The sequence below is a fragment of the Zea mays genome, chromosome 4, assembly GCF_902167145.1.
Source record: "Zea mays cultivar B73 chromosome 4, Zm-B73-REFERENCE-NAM-5.0, whole genome shotgun sequence".
In the NCBI taxonomy this organism is placed as follows: Eukaryota; Viridiplantae; Streptophyta; class Magnoliopsida; order Poales; family Poaceae; genus Zea; species Zea mays.
Window position 1 is genome coordinate 6447746 of NC_050099.1, and position 20500 is coordinate 6468245.

The 20500-nt window shown below is 38.8% G+C and overlaps 1 protein-coding gene across 3 annotated transcripts; it reads right to left on the reverse strand.

Moving 5' to 3' along the window:
- Positions 1–1612: 1612 nt before the first annotated feature.
- LOC103655050 (uncharacterized) lies at positions 1613–4133 on the reverse strand. Of its 3 annotated transcripts, none has more exons than XM_035967115.1 (3): positions 3427–4110; positions 3099–3311; positions 1613–2003 (listed from the first exon to the last, which is right to left on the reverse strand). In XM_035967115.1, exons 2-3 carry the CDS (start codon positions 3286–3288, stop codon positions 1795–1797), a joined length of 399 nt encoding a protein of 132 aa, XP_035823008.1. In that variant the 5' UTR covers positions 3289–3311; positions 3427–4110; the 3' UTR covers positions 1613–1794. The 3 variants fall into 3 exon arrangements, with proteins under 3 accessions (XP_035823008.1, NP_001351822.1, XP_035823007.1); NM_001364893.1 differs by having other exon boundaries at positions 3423–3989; XM_035967114.1 differs by having other exon boundaries at positions 3099–4133.
- Positions 4134–20500: the final 16367 nt, after the last annotated feature.

A 20500-nucleotide genomic window follows, 5' to 3' on the forward strand; every position in this document is an offset into this window, starting at 1 on the left:
AAGCTATAACGCTACGACTACGAAGTTGGGGATGCATGGATCGAAACAAACAATGGTGGAAACATTGTTGTTGCCGGGAGACCAGACGCGCAGCGCAACACAAGGAGGCCGTCGTCGTCCCTGTCCTTCCGACGGATCCCACGTGAGTGTACATGCATGCATGTGTGCAGCACATCTGCACATGCTATGAGCGGGGTGTCAGGCTGCTGGTAAGGCGTGCGTCGTCTCTCCCGGTCCCGGTCCCAGCCCCGGCCAGCTTTCGCAATCGCAAGGACGTACGCATGCAGCAGCTAGCCACGGGACACTTCTCTCTTTAGCTAGCTAGCTTGGTGCACTGTATGTGACCACATGCAATGCAAGATGGCTGGCTTGACAGAGCGACACTGACAAGTGTACAACTATTCCATCATATATGCACGCTTCTTGCGTGCAGCAGTCGTCGATCCATGGGCTGCACAGTGTCCCAACCACCGCACTAGCTAGCTAGCTGCCTATGTGGTCCTCGGATCCGTGCAAGGAGACGTACGTACGTTTGGCCAGCTAGCTCGTGCTTGTGTGTCTCCTGCCTCTGGAACCATCGTAAACCTAGCTAGTATGCAAGTAGCACGTGCGATGTACTATGTATCTGTATGGGCTGCACAGTGTGCTTGTGTGTCTCCTGCCTATATGTGGTTATTGTTTTATATTCTGTTTGCACCCGGCCCGGTTTCAACGATACAACAACCAAATGCAAATTATATATATATATATATATATATATATATATATATATATATATATATAGGGTGATGGTAATGGGAGCCCTGGGCTTCCATTAGTATGGGAAGCCCCAGTCAGGTATATCTACGCGCGCTCGATCTGGTTCTGGTTCTGATTCTGGCTCGAGCGGATTGTAGCGTAAAACGTAACCTAAAACAGCGTAAATGAGTACGAAATTTAGCGTAAATCTTATATCTGTTTTGTAACAACAAACGGGGCCTAAAATTACGGCGTAAAAATCGCATGCAGCCGATCGTGCGCGGGTTCTGGCTCGGGCGGATTCCAGCGTAAAACGTGAGCTAAAACAGCGTAAATGGGTACGAAATTTAGCGTAATTCCTATATCTGTTTTGTAACAGCAAACGGAGCCTAAAATTACGGCGTGAAAATCGTGTGCACCCGATCGTGCGCGGGTTCTGGATCGGGTAGATTTTAGCGTAAAACGTGAACCAAAACATCGTAAATGAGTACAAATTTTATCGTAAATCATCGATCTGTTTCGTAACGACAAATGGGTCTCGAATTACGGCATGAAAATCGCCACAGGCGCTGTCTCGGGCGGATTTCGGCATAAAACGTGAACCAAAACAGCATAAATGAGTATGAATTTTAGCGTAAATCATCGATTGATTTCGTAACGGCAAATGGGGACAAATTACGGCGTAAAAATCGTGCGCGGGTTCTGGCTCGAGCGGATTTAAGTGTAAATCGTGAACCAAAATAGCGTAAATGACGGGTTCTGGCTCGAGCGGATTTAAGTGTAAATCGTGAACCAAAACAGCGTAAATGAGTATAAATTTTAGCGTAAATGAATAGAAATATCAGAAACAGACAAATAGATGGAAGCGGATCCATGAACTGAAATATAGGTCATAAAATCCTATTGACATTGGCATAAATATGTATACAAAATAGCATAAAATTTTTGTATCTCTCAGCGCATGAGGTTGTCATAAAACGCATCAACAAATTTTGTAAATTGGTGTAAGATACAAGTGATCTGAGGTAATTGTAGCGTAAAATGCAAGCTAACCATCTACAGGAGAACTGTTTCAGATTTTGCAATAAGATATAAGAGATAATTATTCCTGTACTCAACTATGATAATGTCGTGTTTACATTTTAGCTGTTGGTACATACAAACAAAACTTTGTTTCACCATAACACCACTGTTAGCAAAAAAATCTGAGTTCAAAAAGGCTCTTCCAGCTTTCCTAATGTGGAGAAAACCACCGAGGTCCATATCTGCAAATGTAACATGAACTGTTAATATGATCTTTCCTTGTTAATATGTCTTTTCAAGTTTGTTATGACTACCATAACCTAAAGTCTAAACTGAATGCAAACTTGAGTTAGAAGATCAGATTACCAAAATAAAAATATCTTGAGTTAGAAGATCAGATTATCCCATGTGAGTAAGCATAAAAATGATATCAATGTTCATAAATATATCCCATGCCAGTTATCCCATGCAAACCAAACATACAAAATAATAGAAGGTCAAGTTCTATGCTAAGATTCACCAAAATAATTGGAGCACAGAAAGGATGAATTAAAACAAGATAACCAGGGTGTAAAAAAAATTCTACTATCATGGTGTACCTTGTCCATCATTCTGAAAACATAGAAAAAATGATTCAATGGACGATTTATTTGATATCAATGCAAAAAAAATTCAATCTCAGTAGGGATAATGATTTATTAGCTCCATACAATAATAAAGGCATATATAACAGACAGGGAGGATAAAAGACTAATCCATCAATGCATCAGAACATGCAGTTAGCATCTCCATTACTTTTCCTCGCATACCTAAAAATATGCAGGATTAGTTGAACATCTAGGCACAATTGAATACTAGGAAATATATTCTAAACTCTCCCTAGAATTCCCAAAAATTCTTTTATGCCTCCACATATATATTGTATAGGTGCCAACCTGATCGTGTAGATAAAGGTGATATAAACATTTTCATGACCAATTGTTTTAGGCAATTTATAATCATTGTTTCATTTAGTTTAATCCAGTTCGGTATATGGCACACATGGATAAAAAACAAAATCATCAGAGAATAACTCTAATCATGACGTTGGAGTAGCTAAGTGCTCAACGCTTGGTCGATAGTGGAAGCAGGCAACAGAAAGTGTCTAAATGTAATTCAAACTCACGCAATGATATGTAAAGCATCATGAGACAACTGCCAATTGGTAGCAAAATGTGCCGAAAGGCTCCAACAAATGAGGTAAGCAGAAATGGCATTCCTTTGAAATGATTACTCTTGCTGCGCAATAGGATAAAGTATTAGATAATATAGCAATGGCCAAAAAGTAATAGCTCAACCTGAAGAAACACTTCGAGCACCCTGGTCCAGCACGGCGAAATAGGATGGCATTCCTTTAGCACGGAGAAGACAGTCCACCCGCCAGTGCCCACCCGCTGTCTCCAGCGAGGATGAGAACTCTGAGATGGTGCTCACCACATAAACATTCTTGTATTTCTTCACACATGGCGCCTCCACCACCTCATACATGAGAAGACAGTCATGCAGCAACCCTATCCAGCGAACCCCCAATAATCCAAAACGAGGTGAATGACAAGACGAGATGGCAGCATCGCGAGGAGTGGAGAATCGAAACGAGGGTGGACGGGATGAAGCAGACGCACCCACCGTCGCTGGCACCGGATCTAGCGCGGGCCTTCAGCACGGCGCCGTAGTCGCCGCCACCGGATCTAGCGTGGGCCTTCAGCACAGTGTCGTAGTCGCCGCCACCGCTGTCCTCTTCCTCCACGGCGGCACCGTCCTGCCCTTGCGACGCTTGTCCACCCCCAGCAGCATCACGCGAAGCCGATTGGGCGAGAACCCATTGCCCCTGTTACAGCAAAGCAAGCGAGGCACACGGGGCGTGTCGTCCACGACCGTCGCTAAATCATGTGTAGGGCCATCTCGCCCAGATCTGGCTGACACAGAACACCTCTGCCTCCAAGCGCCGCCGGAGCAAAGAAGGAACCGATGCCCTAGAAGCGGTTCGCGAGCGCCCAGGTGAGCTCGCCGTCATATCGTCGGCTTTGAGGGACGTGCTGCCATAGTGGAGGCGGGAGGAGGGGTCGGTGGAGGCAGATGAACTCATCGGAGTAGGAGCCTGCGGCGGCGCGGAACATCGTCGTGCGGGCGCAGATCGCCCAGATGCGTTTGCGCAGTGCGAGAAAGACGGAGGTGGATGGCGAAAAAACGGCGGCGGCTGTGTGCGATCGTAGGGTTTGGTTAATGGGCTTTTAAATGGGCCACAACGGTTCGGTGGGAAAGTCTCAGATGTATATGGTTGGACCGAGAGACACCGACCAGGGCTTTCTCTAGTTGTTGGGAGCCCAGGGCTCTTAATACATAAACTATATATATATATATATATATATATATATATATATATATATATATATATATATATATATATATATATATATATATATATATATATATAGTTTATATACTAAGAGCCCTGGGCTTCCAATAATAGAGAAAGCCTAGGCTAGTCAATATGATTATTTGGGTTGAACCAGACCTGGTCAACAGTATCCGGTCACGACGCCGTTACACCGTTGCCCATGTCAGTCCCAGCCACGATCCCTTGTTTCCCGGTTTCTAAAACCGTCTTCGCGCAATCAGCCTAGGGAAACCCGCGTCGATAGGAAGGAAACCCCACTGACCGCGCCGTCCTTCCTTGCGTCTGAGGCGACTCGCCAGCGATTTCCGCCGCTCCAATCCAGCGCCGCTCGAATCCAGCTGAGCTCCTTCAATCTCCGAGCATTGGAGCCCGATTCAAGAGCGTCCAATGCTTTCCCAGAAGTTCCAGGTAATCCAACTTGAAATACATCGTGTTTTCCGTCGATTCTTGAAGCATTTTTCGTTGATTGAAGTGGATTTGATTGTAACCCTTATTCTTCGTCTAAATGTGTGATTTGTATCCGATTATACATCTCTCTAATCTGCTTATTGCGTCGCTCATTGCATCTATCTTTTGTTCAGGAGCCCCGATCTTAGGGCATCTGCATTTCTTCTAGATCCAGTGTATCTCTCGACATTCATAGACCTAGACGAAGGCAGTGGATCAGGTATTTATTCATGAGTTTGCATAGAGTACATTTATACAACATTAGTAACACATATATGCTTATTGTATTTGATATATATGCATATCGTCAAGACTGTTTATGCACATTTGTACAAATGTTTTGAATATTGGTCGAGATAATATGCATAATTGTATTGTTCTATTTACTTCAATCATTAGTTTACACACATGTTGTATTATATATAAAATATACTTATTGGATTTGATATTTATGCATATCGGCAATATTGTCTATGCTCATTTGTACAGATGTTTATGTAAGGTAATAAGCATAATTGTATTGTTCTATTTAACTGAATCAGTAGTATACACTACTGTTTATTATATATAAATACATACAGAAACTGTTATTTATGCAAAAGTTATTTAAATATTCATTTTTGAATATGAGCTAAATGTGTATATTACTATGAACCAGTTATTAAAACATGTTGTATAGTTAGTTGATGCAAAAAGACACTTATTTTATCATGCTCCAGTTCCAATTATATGAAATATTAAATTAATCTTTATGTTTGTATATATAACCATTGTTCATTAAATGCTGTCACATAAATGTAAAAGGTAGTTTAAGTTATGTAATTCCATTTAGCATTATGTAGTAAGCATTGTAGATAGTTATAGTAAAAATTAGAGTTTTTTTGGCATATATTCATGCATAAATCACTGTATTTAAAAACAACTTTTTTTCAACAGATTTATTCAGTGTTTAATCATGAGATCTGTTGATCGCCCTCCAAGTAATCCAAAAAGATTAACCATTGAATCCAGTCAGGAGGTTTTTTCCATTGACATTTCCAGACGTACAAGATCTAGCAGTTCAGCTCACCAAGATGATAATCCACATAATCAGAAGCAGAATGAGCCACAACCAACACCAATCCATCGTTTTCGCAGAAAGGTTTTAGCTTGTCGTGTAAAAAGAAAACCTCCTTCTGCTCCATCCACACTGTTCGACGACGATTTCATGGATGCTCCATCGTTGAAGCGCCAATTCAGATCAACCTCACCTTCCCCTATAGAAAAAACAGTGCAAAGAAGATAAAGGTCCCTTCTCCACAAGTTCCGAGTGTGAAAAGCAGTCCAAAGTTTGATATAGATGCCAAGTCTAATATCATTACAAAAAAGTTCTCCTAAACAGAAGACTCCTAGAAAATCCCAGGTACTATGTATATATTTCTGTTTATTTTATGTGTTAATTTTGGTGCCCAATCAATTTTGTATTTCCCCCCAAGTTACATTTATGTATATTATTATCTCAAAGTATGCTGTTTATTTTTTTTAGTGTTGTAGAATAGTTATTCACAAGGCTCTAATAAATATCAATTGTATGTATATATAGTATCCTTAGTTATAACAATATATATGCCTTGTGTATTAATGCATATTCATTTATGCTTTCAGAAATTGAATATCCGCTGCATTCCTTATGATGTTATTGTCTCAACTTGGATAATGAGCGATCGGCAGCGCGATGCAGTCGCTAGGTTGGGATTTTCCAGTATATTTGATTTGCGAACTGATGCCTTAGAGAGCAGATCTCTCATTAGGTGGTTGATGGATAAATTGGATCCACATGACATGACCATACGCCCAGGGGCTGGCAAGGAACTGAAGATAACAAAAGAGACAGTTCGTCTTATTTTGGGTTTGCCATGTGTTGGAGGGGGCAGGGAGTTTACTGATTGGTATGGTGAAGTGGATGCTGCTGCAAAACTTAGACGTGATCTCAAAGTTGGTAAAGAAGAATTTGATGTTGTCAAGCTTCAGGACAAGATAGTGCTTGGCACTGATGACGAGTTATCAATCAGATGCTTTTTTCTGATTCTATTCAATCGACTTCTTTTTCCATCTGCTTCATGGGGTATTACAAACAATGAGGTACTAATGACTTCAAACATGGCCCGAATGGCTGATATTGACTGGTGTCAACTAGTTTACACGGATTTGTGTGATGCTGCCACACGTTGGCACAAAAGGAACAAAACAAACATTACAGCAACAATATATGGATGTTCACTCATAGTTCTAGTAAGTAATTATTTTGTTCACTGTGCATATATATGATATGCAAATATTTGTTTTGTACTAAGTTTATATTTTTTCATTCATTTTTTTCAGATTTACTATCTTGATCACTTACATCACCCTGCATCTCCTGATAACAAATATGGTACTCCCCGCATTAAGTTTTTTGATAATGAGACCATAAGAGATTTGGCAAGGGGTGACAGACGTCCACCCCATAAAACTGGTGAACCATTTGGCTATGCAGAGGTTAGACATATCCATTTTTTGTCCTGTTTTGCAGAAGTTTCAATTTTAATTACTGCTAACAGTTGTAACTAGGCTTTATACAGTTTCTTAGCCGTTCAGAAACGTGTTACGTCATTGCACCAGAACGGCCCGTTTCTGCCGTTTTCAACATATATGTGCCACGTATCAAGCATTTGATTGGCAACAAGTTGAAATGTTTGCCCTCTCAGCATCGACCAATGTTTGAATCAATGTTTGACGCTCATGACAAAGAGGTGGATAAGTACTGTGATTCTCTTCAGCTGAGCCATCAGATGATTGTTTTGAAGCAGATTGAACTATCTGAAACATTTGGTGAAATGATCGATGAAGTCCTGAGAGCTGCAACAGCGCGATTCACAACAAGAAGGTTTTGTTATTTATGTTTATTTTTTTATATTAATCAAGCTCACGAATTATTGCGGGGAAAATTATATTTAGTTATATGATCTCAGATACTTTAGTTTATACAGCATTGTATATATAACTTATGCATTAATTTATACTCATACAGTCACCAACACATTACATTTGATTTTATTTTGATAGATCTCATTTATTTATGCATCCTGATAGTATATTGATGTAGTTTGCGATGATGTGTATGTTTAACCTTTTTTTAACGATACATTTATATTTCTGGTTCATTTCAGTAACAACTACTTTATTATTATATTTTCCAAATGTAGGTATCCCCCCACTACGTCAATGTCTCCAACAAATGCTCCAGTATCCTCTCCACCTGTTCCAACCCATGATAATAAGCAACATGATCAGTAAGTACATGTTCCTTCTGATGATATCAAAGTATCAGAACAGGTAAGTTTTTTCATTCAAACTTTATATATAAATCATGTATTAAATATAACATACAAGTTATTGTTTACTCAAATTTTCTATGTTTCCATTACAGATTGTCAGTAGAAAAGTTTGTGAAAAAAATTCAGTTATGGATGCCCCTATTTTTGACAAGACTCCAAAATCCCATGTTTGTTTTCCTTTATTCACAGTTATTATATTTTTCAATTACAATTTATGCCAGTAACAATAATATATATGCATGTTTTTATTTACTTTATTCACTAGGCTCCCACAACCGACAAGCTTGCTGCTCCTGAATTAACTCCAAACATAAATACTGTCAGTATTTATACCTTCATCATATCATGTTAATATTAGTTAGAACCTATGTTTGATTACGTTTATATTTATAATTTTATTGTTTTTTAGGAAGGACAAAAAACTGTTAAACATGATACTCCCGTATCTGGTGCACCCAGTTTGACAAAACCCCATTGACAGAAGTAAGTCATGTAATTTCATCTTATTATATTATATATATATATACACACACTAAAATACATAACAATTTATGCCATTCATTACTAACAATTATATATATATTAGGCAACTACTGAACTTGTTGCAAAGGATAGTCCCTCTAAATCTAAGGTTGCTGATCTTCCCCACGTATCGCGCGAAGAATGTGCTCGCAAACTATATAAATTCATTTTATCAGGACAACTAGATCCGAGCATGTATGTATTCGTTATCCAAACTTCAATTAAGTATAATTAGATGATTTCTAATTAAAGTTTCATTTTTTCCTAGGTCCATCATTGATTTTGGAGGATTTGGAGGTTCTGTCCTCGATGTTGTCCAATCGTTTGGTCCTAATAAATGCCTTGAGAATATTTTCATGCAGGGTTTTATCGACTGTATTCGTGATGATGATGTATTATACAATCCAGATACATTAATCAACACTCTAATTTTGAATGTCAATGTTGGGGTATTTTTTTATCTACAACTTTGTATCATATTTTAACCCTTACTGTATAAATATATAATACTAATCACTATATTTTTTGTCCAGACCGTTTTGAATATCGAGGAGTTTGAACAGCACAGTTCAAATCCCCAGCCCTTCTCAACATCAGTTCTTAAAGAACAACTAGTACCGATGCTTCCTCCAGATGAAGTTCTGAACCAAATAAAATTGGTGAGCCCCAATCAGTTTTATTTGTAAGAATATTTTAATGTTCTGCTGGTTATAATTTATATTTTACGTTATCTTTAATTTTCCATACACCTCTTATTGTTCATTCATAAACTTATACATATACGTTGACAGATACTGGTTCCTATGCTACGCCGTAGCCACTGGACCCTTTATGCAATCAACTTTGAACTTCGTCGAATAGACATTCTAGATTCAAATCCTTATGGGACATTGCTTGGAGGCACTACCTGGAAACAAATCCACAATGATCAATTGCTGATAAATGGAACAAAGGTACCTTGGTCCAGATTAATAATGAGAAGACTTAGCATTGCGTTACATGAAGCTCGACCAGATTCAAGTATACCAAAGTTTGGCAACTACAAGATTGGCCTTCTTCCCAATTGTCCAACCATGTCTCCAGGGTCAAATGATTGTGGTTTTTTTGTCGCAAACTTCCTCCGATGCTACGATTTTGATGATGGCGACTTATCAGAATTTGTTGTACCTGTATGTTTACTAAATTAGTGTTTTGATCATGCATATATTACTCCTTCATATGTATTCTTAGCATTAATTCATCTATTATGATTATTTCAGGATGAACCATTGGACCAACGCGCCTTTGTTCTGCATTACCTGACCTTTCATTGCAACAACAGGGTTTGCCCCCTCCCTGTAGAACTGCTGCCTTTCAAGTATGTTCCAAGGAAACGACGTTGTTCGAAAGCCAAGACTTAGATATCACAGCTAAACTTGATTCCCTATGGGATCCCCAAAATGTTTATGTTACTTAAGTCACTTATGTTAGGTGTTGCTCATGTGTATGATACTCCCCATGACACTTATGTCTGATGTGTCCAGTGTCTATGCTACTTCGTATCAGTTTCTGTTTCAAGTGTGTAAAACATAAGTGTTCCCAGACTGTATACGTATGGTATCTGTTATGAACTTATATGGTTTTCATTTCCAGATTGTGAGATGGTTAATCGTTTTTGCCCAATGTTTGGCGTATTTCTATTATCATATTATATTTAATATTCAAGTTTTATGCAACCTATATACTGTCGTATTTTATATACAATAGGTCAATTTTTTACACATTTACCATGCTAATTATGCTAACTGTGACCAATGCTTATGCTACAACCTTTCCTCGTGTATATGTAGTGTGAACCCCGAAGTATGCACTCTCATTTGCTTAGTTATGTTAAGTGTATTGAGTATTTATACCATTTATGTCAAGATCGGCCGGTTGCTGAACTTTTCAATGCCAAGTGTTGGTATATATTCAGTTTTCATAATTTGTGTAATGGTCTAGTTTACGCAACATATAATAGTATTATATCAACGCATTATATAAACCATCCATGCAAAATATTAATTTCCAAAAACTAAAACATAGGTCATTGTGCTATTACAACTTTATACTACATCGACCACTCTTTAGTCACACTTCAAATTATTCACCCAATTCCATATGCTCAGCGGCTTATTCAATTTCTACTTCTTCATCAATATGATGTTTTTTAGCAGTCGATGTTTCATTCCACTGTGGAGCAGTTGTTTTATTGTTTAGTCTTGATCCGGCTGGTCGTCCTCTCTTTCAATTAGCCAGTTTTGCTAGTCTTGCCCTGTTCTCTTCCACAGACAGACACGTTCTGCTGTTATGTCCATCTGCTATCCCACACAATTGGCATCTCATATTCTTCTTTTTTTCTCCTTTCGCACCTAGTTTCATAATCCTATCTTTTGTATTTTTTATTGTCCGTCCTTTTGGCCTTGCACGATCCGGCATACTCAGATTTATAACATCCACATTAAAATTCAACCTCTGTATAATAAAAGAAGTTCTTAATTAGCATACGCATATTTACATAAAGTATCTTTATACTGATCAGTAAAATCCTTTTTCAATGGTCACCTTCTTAGCTTCTGAAGATGCACCAATATGTTCCATTTGTTCATGTGCTACGTGACACGGAGAACTTGTATCACCAACCTCAGGTGGAAATCTCAGGTTGTCCACCTACATAGCACAACCCACATACATCAACATTTCCATGCAGCATAAACATATATTTTCATTATATACAAATGAACAAATTTTTTTAATATGTACCTGGTTACCAGATGTTATTACTGTTAACGCATGTTCACATCCAGTTATGGTGTTATGCTCATCCTACAACATAAAATTTGCTTAGTACATTGATTTTATATATTCATTATATACAATACTTCATGCAATATTATATATTTATCTTTTACATACCATTTTTTGGCATGTAATTGTATTGTCATCTTCCATCCCATCGCCAGCATTATTATTATTTAATTCTCCTTCCTGGTTCAAATAATATGTTACCATGCATACTATATGTTACAAATAATATAACATTTAAACAACTGGAATATTATTACCTTGTTTTTTCCTCATCATCACTAACATCATATGACTCATTACATCCAATATCTGGCTCTAATCGGCATAGAACGCCATCGAGCTCATCCAACACATCCATTGCCTTATCGTACCCTACTTTTGACATACACGCCTGGCGAACCACTTTCATTGTTTTCGTTAGCAACATTTTCTGTCTGTATGATTTAGTAACTCCATCCTTTCCCCTGAAGCTCTTATCAATTCTTTCAAACGGTACATCTTTTCTTGATGAGACAGTGTACCTTTGCAATATATACTTTGTAGGTATCTTTTCTACTTGAAGATGCATGAAGGCTCTTAAAAGATGAACACACAATAGACCTTAAAACAAATTAAAACCAACCCTTATTTTTAATGATATATTAATTTGTACTTCAATAAACAAATTATTTAGCATGCAAATTTACTATTTTACTCAACACAATATGTACAAACCTGTATGTTCCCACTGTTTGCACTCGCATGTATACTCCCCAGCTTCTATGTCCGCTGTTATCTTGAATTGATGTTGTCCCCACACAATTTTATTAGACCGTTTTGTATGTTGTACGATCCAATCTTTATCACAACCGTCTGTGTCCTTTAATATTTTGTATGCAGTGGCGTATTTCATTGATTCCTCAAATCTATTCATAACAGCTCTGGTGTATGCTCTAGACACTCTTACTTCGAACCTATACAATGTATCTGTTGTCCTTGGTCCCTATAAGACGTTATTATCATAATTAAACATAGTATTTACATAAACATGTATGTCGTACAGTAATAATAATAAGCACGACATACCTTGCTCATCAATGCCTCCTTTGATTCTTTCATTTTCCTGTTGTGCAACATTTTCATCATTTGTTTAGCGAACTCATGCAGAGGGGTGTTCGCATCTACATATGATTGCTTCACTAATTTGTTCATGCTCTCACTTCGTTGTGTAGATACCATTACCCCACAGAAGTCATTTTTAAAAAATGCTGGTATCCATTCTTTCCTTATTTCATATAGTTTGCGTAGAGTCATACCTTCATGAAGATTGAACTCCTCTAGCATCATTTCCCAGGCACATTCAAACTCATGAGGAGTTAATGGATGATGTATAATAGATTGGAATGTTGTTTTAAAATCCTTATCAACAAACCTTGCATATATCTCATTTAAGAATGACATAAATCTGTTCTGGACATGCCATAAACACAGTCTGTGAACTGTTTTTGGAAATACAGTTCTTAGAGCAATTGGCATTGTAGGATCTTGATCTGCAATTGCTCACAAACTATTAATTTACTTTCACAATAAATTAATTCACTTTTTTGCATAACAAATTGACATACATCATACCTGTTAGCATAACTCTCGGACCCTCGCATCCCATACATGTTTTGAATGAATTGAAAGCCCATTCAAAAGTCTGCACTGTTTCATCTCCCAACAAAACAAATCCAAACACTGTACACTGCAGATGGCTGTTAGCTCCAACAAACATGCCCAGTGGTTTATCATATATATTTGTCTTGTGTGTTGTATCAAATGTCACAGCATCCCCATAATCTGCATATTCCCCCTGCATACTTGCGTGTGACCAAAAAATACTCACTATTTTTCCATCATTGTCTAGCTGAAAATCACAAAAAATTGCGGATTCTGTTTCTTGCATTCTGTAAAGAAAGCCAAAAGTTTGGCTACATCATTTGCGCAGTTTTCTCGTCTCCTTGCTGCCCTCCTACATTTGTTTGCACAAAAAATGGTTATACAAACATTTGCTATAGTAATATTTATGGCACTAAATGTATACACATGAAACAAAAAATATTGCTTACATATTTTTCAGATCTTGAGCAGTTACCGGTACATTCTCTGGCGCATCATGCATTTCTGATATAAAATCAACTATGCAATGCTGCGGCACTCGGCTATCATGCATTGCATCAATAAAATTTATGAATTCAGCATCCCTACTTTTGTTGCAACATAAATGTTGTTTCTCTGCTTCGTCAGTTATGAACTCATGGTTATGCTCCAAGTTTACCATCTCAATTTTTGCAGCTACAACCAATTTTTGTTCATCATCATATATTTTTTTTAATTTTATTCCAGCCTTACATTGCGTACGCCCCGAAGTCCTATTCCTCATCCTAGGTGTATCATTTGATTTTGGTGCACTTTTACCTTCACGTGAACAATTTATCCACTTACTGAATGTCTTCTCTCTGTATTTCTTCAGTGGAAATCCAACTTCATATGCATACCTTTTATAGAATTTATATGCATCATCAACATCCTTGAAAGTCATCCCTACCATTGGCACTATAGTTGGATCAATGTTTTTTTCCTACAAATTAATTGACATTGTTGTTTGTACGATGGAATATGATCATAACAATCTAATCAATCAAGAATCAAACACAACAATTGGACTTACATGTGAATGCAGTATTTGAGGCGTATCCATCTCCCTGGAGCTAATATTGGACATAGGAGGTCGGACCCTTTGTTCTCCTTCTTCCCCTATGCTCATCTCGTCGATTACAGGACCCGGTAGAGCAGGAGGTGGTGTGACCAGTGAGTTACCATCAACTCCTCCCTCTGTCTCTGGATCAAGATGAACGCCACCTTCTACCATCGCCGGCGACTCTCCAGAGCCGGCCATCTCCACCTCCAAATGGTTATGCAGGCTTTGTGGTGTTTTTTCCGATGAAAGGAAATCACAGATACTATACAAGTAACCGCATCCACGTTTCCAGAGTTTTTCCATTATTTTCCGAAACCGTCCCGATACTCTAGCGATGTACATATAAAACTAATTTCCCTAACACAATACTTACGAACAATGACTCAACATTTTATGCCACAACGTATATACTATTTATGCACTTTTTGTACATTACCGATTTTATGACATATCCTTCAACATCTTATTCTACATTCTATTTACCCGCCACCATGCAAGATCCATAAATTTCGCGCCCACGTAACAGAGTAATCACGTTTGCATGTGGAAATTATTCCCTATAATTCCGCACCACTTCCAAATGTTTACCGCCTTGCCATTGAACCAACCGCGTAACGGCGTCGTCTGCCCTGCATGCCGTCTGTCCGCGTAACACAGGCACGCTTGTCTCAGCGGACCAGACCACGTAACCGACCTGGGCTTTCTTTAATATCCGAAGCCCAGGGCTCCCGTTATACCTGCCCTATATATATATGTAAGGTAGGATCAATTTTACATACAAAATGATATTAGTATCATCACATAATAATACTCTAAATAAGACACATATAAGTGTACTATAACAATCTACAGTTATAGCGGAACCAAATTAACCTTAAGGAGCATAACTAATAGACCCAAAGCTCTAGCCATCTAATTGATGCCTAAGTCAGACTCTACAAGTGGAGCCAGAAATTTTTTTAGGAGTTACTGAACTAAACCGCTATAGTATATGAGCACCTACTATATTATAATGTGTACATTTTAAATTTTAGGGGGGGGGGACTTGAGTCATCGGGCTCAATGGAACTCTGGGAGCGGTAGAGGAGGCTTTAATTGAGCCCTGCTCGTCCTACCGATCCCTTCGTCCCCGCTCAAGGTGTTGCATAACTTATTACTTTATTAGTGCACTTCGGATCCTCCTCATCGTGCTATATATAATATATGTAAAGCACACAACCAAGGTCTAAAATATAATGTGAAAGCTTGGGGACGATGGAGATACAAACTCAAGTTGACGATTCTAGTATCTTTACTGAGGTATCGAGATGTGCCTCCCTAGTCTAATTGTATGGCAAGAATCTTATGACTAAACTATTGTTCTACAAGAGTCTAAAACCCTTGAAATTTCCTGAAATACTAATAGCTTATATTTTACGAGATGTACGACCCAAGTAAATTTACTATATTCGTCAATAAAGGTTACATAATATTTTTTTGGACTTACACTTTCTGCTGACTCTTAGATTGCTATATTTATTAAACGACCTACTAACATTGCAAACTTCCTTTACTATTGAAATTGGAAGTGGATATAGCCCTCGTATGCATCTCCCTATAAGCATAATTGTCTTAGTTTTCTTATCTTTAATGAGAAAGAAAGTAGGATTACTTCAATAAAGATTGAGTTATCTGATATGAGTCAATGGACAGTGACAATTTTTTTCTTGTATTTGGTAATGTATATACATCTTTTAGTATAAAACAATCATAATGAGTAGTAAATAAAGTATGATCAAATTAACTTTTTAGTACCTGATCCACTTGCGACGTGAATTTGATCTCCACTACACTAAAAACATAAACTTCCTACGGTTTTTTAACTTCCTATAGCTCCTTAATAGTTGTTTCTCATAGCGAGCTTTCTAGCTCTCTAGTTATGTGATCGATGGCACTGAATCTATGTACTAGCTTGGATCAGTATGATAAGAGCCTATATCAAACACAACAAGTTTTTGATCTAGGATAAACTTTTATCAAACATGTGCCAGTACTCAATAGCTATGTGATTTTACTTGAAACAAACTTGACAGACGAATTGCTGCTCTAATATGCTAGAGCTCTAGTTAGAGCTGCCAGCCCCCCTATTCTTACACTATATATATAAGATTGAATTAGGGTCGGGCTCTATTTCTATTAATTTTTGAATCAAAATATATATATATATAGTTTATATATTAAGAGCCCTTAGCTTCCAATAACTAGAGGAATCCCAGGTCGGACGGTGCAATCCGGTCGAGCCAGATCACGTCCGGACGTCTATAAAACAGGACCCGGAGTGCTAGGGTTCAGTTTTTTACGCTCCACCCCGATTCATTAGCGACGCCGCGTGCGACGACGGCGGTTGCCCCAGAGTGTGCGGTGGCCGTAGCTCCATGACCTCGACGCACGGTGGCGGAGGCTCCTCGATCCGAAGTAGTGGCGGCGGTTCTCAGGTCGGTGGCGGCGGCTCCCCGATCCAGAGGGCGAGCGACAACGGGGCCCTTGTGCGGGCAAGCGGCGGTGTCCCCGAGGCCCCGAGGAGGCGGCACTTCCAAGGCCGGCGAGCAAGCGGCGCCCGTCGACGTGCGAGTAGCGATGGCGACGCATGAGGCGCGAGGTTCGAGCGAGCGGCGTCACGGAAGGCGCGAGATGCGTGCAGCGATGATCGCGCGTGACATACTCCAATCTGGCGCAGTTTGGGCGGCCCGAGTGACGACCTACATTTGTGCTTGTGTTATCGACGACGTCCTCCGGCCACTACCTCCTTCGATTCGTGTTTTCTTTTCGATTATTATGTTTTATGCTTGAACACGGAGTTCGTATATCAGTTTACTGCATGCATATTTTTTGCATGCACATTGGAAAGGTAATTCCTTAATTTATGTTGTTCATAATTTGCGCGCATGCAATGGAAACTCCCACGATTTTGCCATAATTTTTGGATCTGTATAAAAATAGAAACCGCATGCATGCGACTGCCATGTTTTTCGGATCTATCATAAAAATAGGATCGTAATAACAAGATACTAGAGCTATCAACCTCTTGCATTGACTTAATATTTACGCTTATAATTGAGGGATTTTATGCTCAAAACTTAAGGTTTTTCCGCTCCACCCGGAGATGCGTCCACCAGTGAACAACATTCCAGATTTTTTACGCAGTGAAACGAATTGCATAAATAACTACACCGTGTAGTATAATTTGTATCAGTATATATCGTGAACTAGTTCTAATGCGTTTAGTTGCATGGCTGTTGGAGGGATCTTATATTTATGAAGGAAATAAAACATTAAATACAATTTTTTGTTTCTATGCATGTAATTCATTTCCTTTCATTGCATATTCTTTCCATCATAAATTCATGCGCATGCAGACGGTAACAGATTTTTATGCAGTATACCGAATTGCATAATTATCTACACAGTGTAGCATATATAGTATCAGTATATATATATCATAAAATGATCATTACGAGTCTAGCTACATGGCCGTTGCAGCGATCCTAAATTTATGGAGGAAATAAAGCATTTAAAAATAGAAATCGCCATATATATCTTTAATAAATTTACGTGCATGCAAGGGAACGTGTTTGACCAATGCATACATTTTGCCATATTTTTTGGATCTGTATAAAAATAGAAACCGCATGCATGCGGCTGCCAGGTTTTTTGGATCTGCCATAAAAATAAGATCGTAATAACAACCTACTAGAGCTATCAACCTCTAACATTGGCTCGATATTTACGCTTATAATTGAGAGATTTTATGCTCGAAACTTAAGGTTATTACGCTCCAACCCGGAGATGCGTCCACCAGTGAACAACATGCCAGATTTTTTACGCAGTGTAACGAATTGCATAAATATCTACACCGTGTAGTATAATTTGTATTGGTATATATCATAAACTAGTTCTAATGTGGTTAGCTGCATGGCTGTTGGAGGGATCCTATATTTATGAAGGAAATAAAACATTAAATATGATTTTTTGTTTTTATGCGTGCAATTTATTTCCTTTCATTGCACATTATTTCCATCATAAATTCATGCGCATACAGCTGGTAACAGATTTTTACGCAGTATACCGAATTACATAATTATCTACACATGATAGCATATTTAGTAGCAGTATATATCATAAAATGGTCCTTACGAGTCTAGCTGCATGACTGTTGCAGCGATCCTAAATTTATGGAGGAAATAAAGCATTTAAAAATAGAAACCGCCACACATATCTTTCCTAAATTTACGCGCATGCAAGGGAACGTGTTTGACTCATGCATGCATTTCTTTTCTGCGCGCACAGACATGGGGCGGATGGCGCAACCGACAACCTTGTTCAGTCGACGCGCTGGGTTGAAACAGGTTGCAGGGGTGACGGCCTGGGCTTCCTTTAACTATTGGAAGCCTAGGGCTCCCATTATACCTGCTATATATATATATATATATATATATATATGACAATGGACTCTAAATTTGTACACTATAAAATTTAAGGATAAGATTGAATTAGGGTCGGGCTCTATTTCTATTAATTTTTGAACCAAAATTATTTAGAGCCCTAAGAAATTGTGAAGAAACATTTGGATCGCTATCCATTAACACCCCTACCTATATATGTTAGCATGTCAATTCAAGGTCCAATAAAAGAGAAATAAAAGAGAAACTCGCATATAATAGTAAAATATATATGTTAATGTCATGGATTGTAGAAATCAACTTCACTCAAGAAGACAACTGGGGCTACTATACTCCATGATCAAGCATCACTATATATATATATATATATATACACACACACGCTATTCATCATCCTAGGTGAAGCTTCACCCAACTATTGATACTGAATGATCTTCAGTCATTACTGTGAAATGACCGAGCAATCTTTAGCCATTACCGGTTGGAAAATGCATCAACGATCCTCAAACTTGGCACGATTTATCACTTGCGTATCCTAACTCAAAAAACCAGGAAAACGAGTCTTGAACTTGGTCGACCCATGCAAAATCGGGTTTGCTCAAACTAGATGTTGATGTGGCATGCCACGTTGGAGCGCACTAAAGAAAGTTCGATTACTCAAGTGACATAAAATGCCAAGTTCGGGGACCTAAAGTGACACAACATGTCAAGTTTAGGGACTGCACATACCAGGTGGCGCACGACGCGCATAGGGGGAGGTTCTAGCATGGCACGCGACGTCGCATCCGGTTGAGCAAATCCAGTTTTAGATGATTTTGAATGGGTCGACCAAGTTTAGGATTCGTTTTCCTAGTTTTCTGAGTTCAGAAACCCAAGTGACACATCGTGCCAAGTTCGAGGCCCATTGATGCACTTTGCTTACATATATACTCGTTTAAAGCATGAGTTTCGTGTATTGTGTGTCATACACGAAGCACATATATCTAATTTTCTCTCCCAAGTTTCGTCTAACAACTAGATAAGATAAGCCTTACCTCTTGCATGAGCAACCAACCATACAACCACCACGAGTGCTTTCTCCTCCCCCTTGTTGATGATGTCGTATATTAACCTCAACAACCTACCATCTCTTTCCTCGTCTGCTTCTTCCTCACCCAAATTCTTCTGTACCACCATAGATGACATCGAGTAGGCCATCCTGCTGGTCTCCGACTCGCTAACCGCAGCGCCCCACCGCGACACCGTCTTTACCTTCCCCCGTCGACAAGCGCTTCGGAGAGACAATAAGGCAAGAACAACCGAGTGAGAGGAGGAGACGCTCCGGATCTCGAGTTTAGTTTTATGTTAGTTGTTGACAAAGAAATTGTGATATATTATGGTCGATAATAATATATATATATTGCTGGGTATCGAATGTTTATGTGTCGTCGTAACATGCGGATATGTACTAGTATATATATTATTTGTCATCTCAAGTGAGGGACCTAACCATCCATCACCCGTAGCCAATGACGCAGTCGGATCAACGAGACACAGGTGGTTGACTCGGTCGGATGCGTTCGATCATGTCTTAGCGATAGATTACTGGTTTATCAGCCTTCGATAAATGTGTTGTTTTGAGTATTATTCTGAGTGCAGGCTTTTGTAGGCTTGTAACAAGTGGGCAGTGACAAGATTATTAATGGTTGTTAACAAGTTAGTTTCATGGTGGGAGAGTGCGTTAGCAGTGTCCTAGATATAAGCAATATCAACTTCTACTAGTTGTACAGTATTTTATTTTTATAGATTACAGTGCAACAGTCGACCATGCATCTAGCTTTACTAGCGGTGATCATCGTCGTCCACGACACAAGCAATCATATTCTGTGACACTCTTTCCTCGTCCTTATCAACCCAATTCCATCATTCCATGGTCAGACCTCTAGCTAGTGGGGACTGCTTCGAGCCAAGAAACATGGGAAAAGCATGAGAGGAAAGGGCCAGAGAAAGT

What these genes read in the sequence shown, in the direction of transcription:
- LOC103655050 (XM_035967114.1), bottom strand. Translation starts at nt 3,288, where the DNA reads ATGTATGAGGTGGTGGAGGCGCCATGTGTGAAGAAATACAAGAATGTT. An exon ending in TGCTCGAAGTGTTTCTTCAG is followed by an intron (nt 2,004 to 3,098) that starts GTTGAGCTATTA and finishes TTACATTTGCAG; the next exon opens with ATATGGACCTCGGTGGTTTT.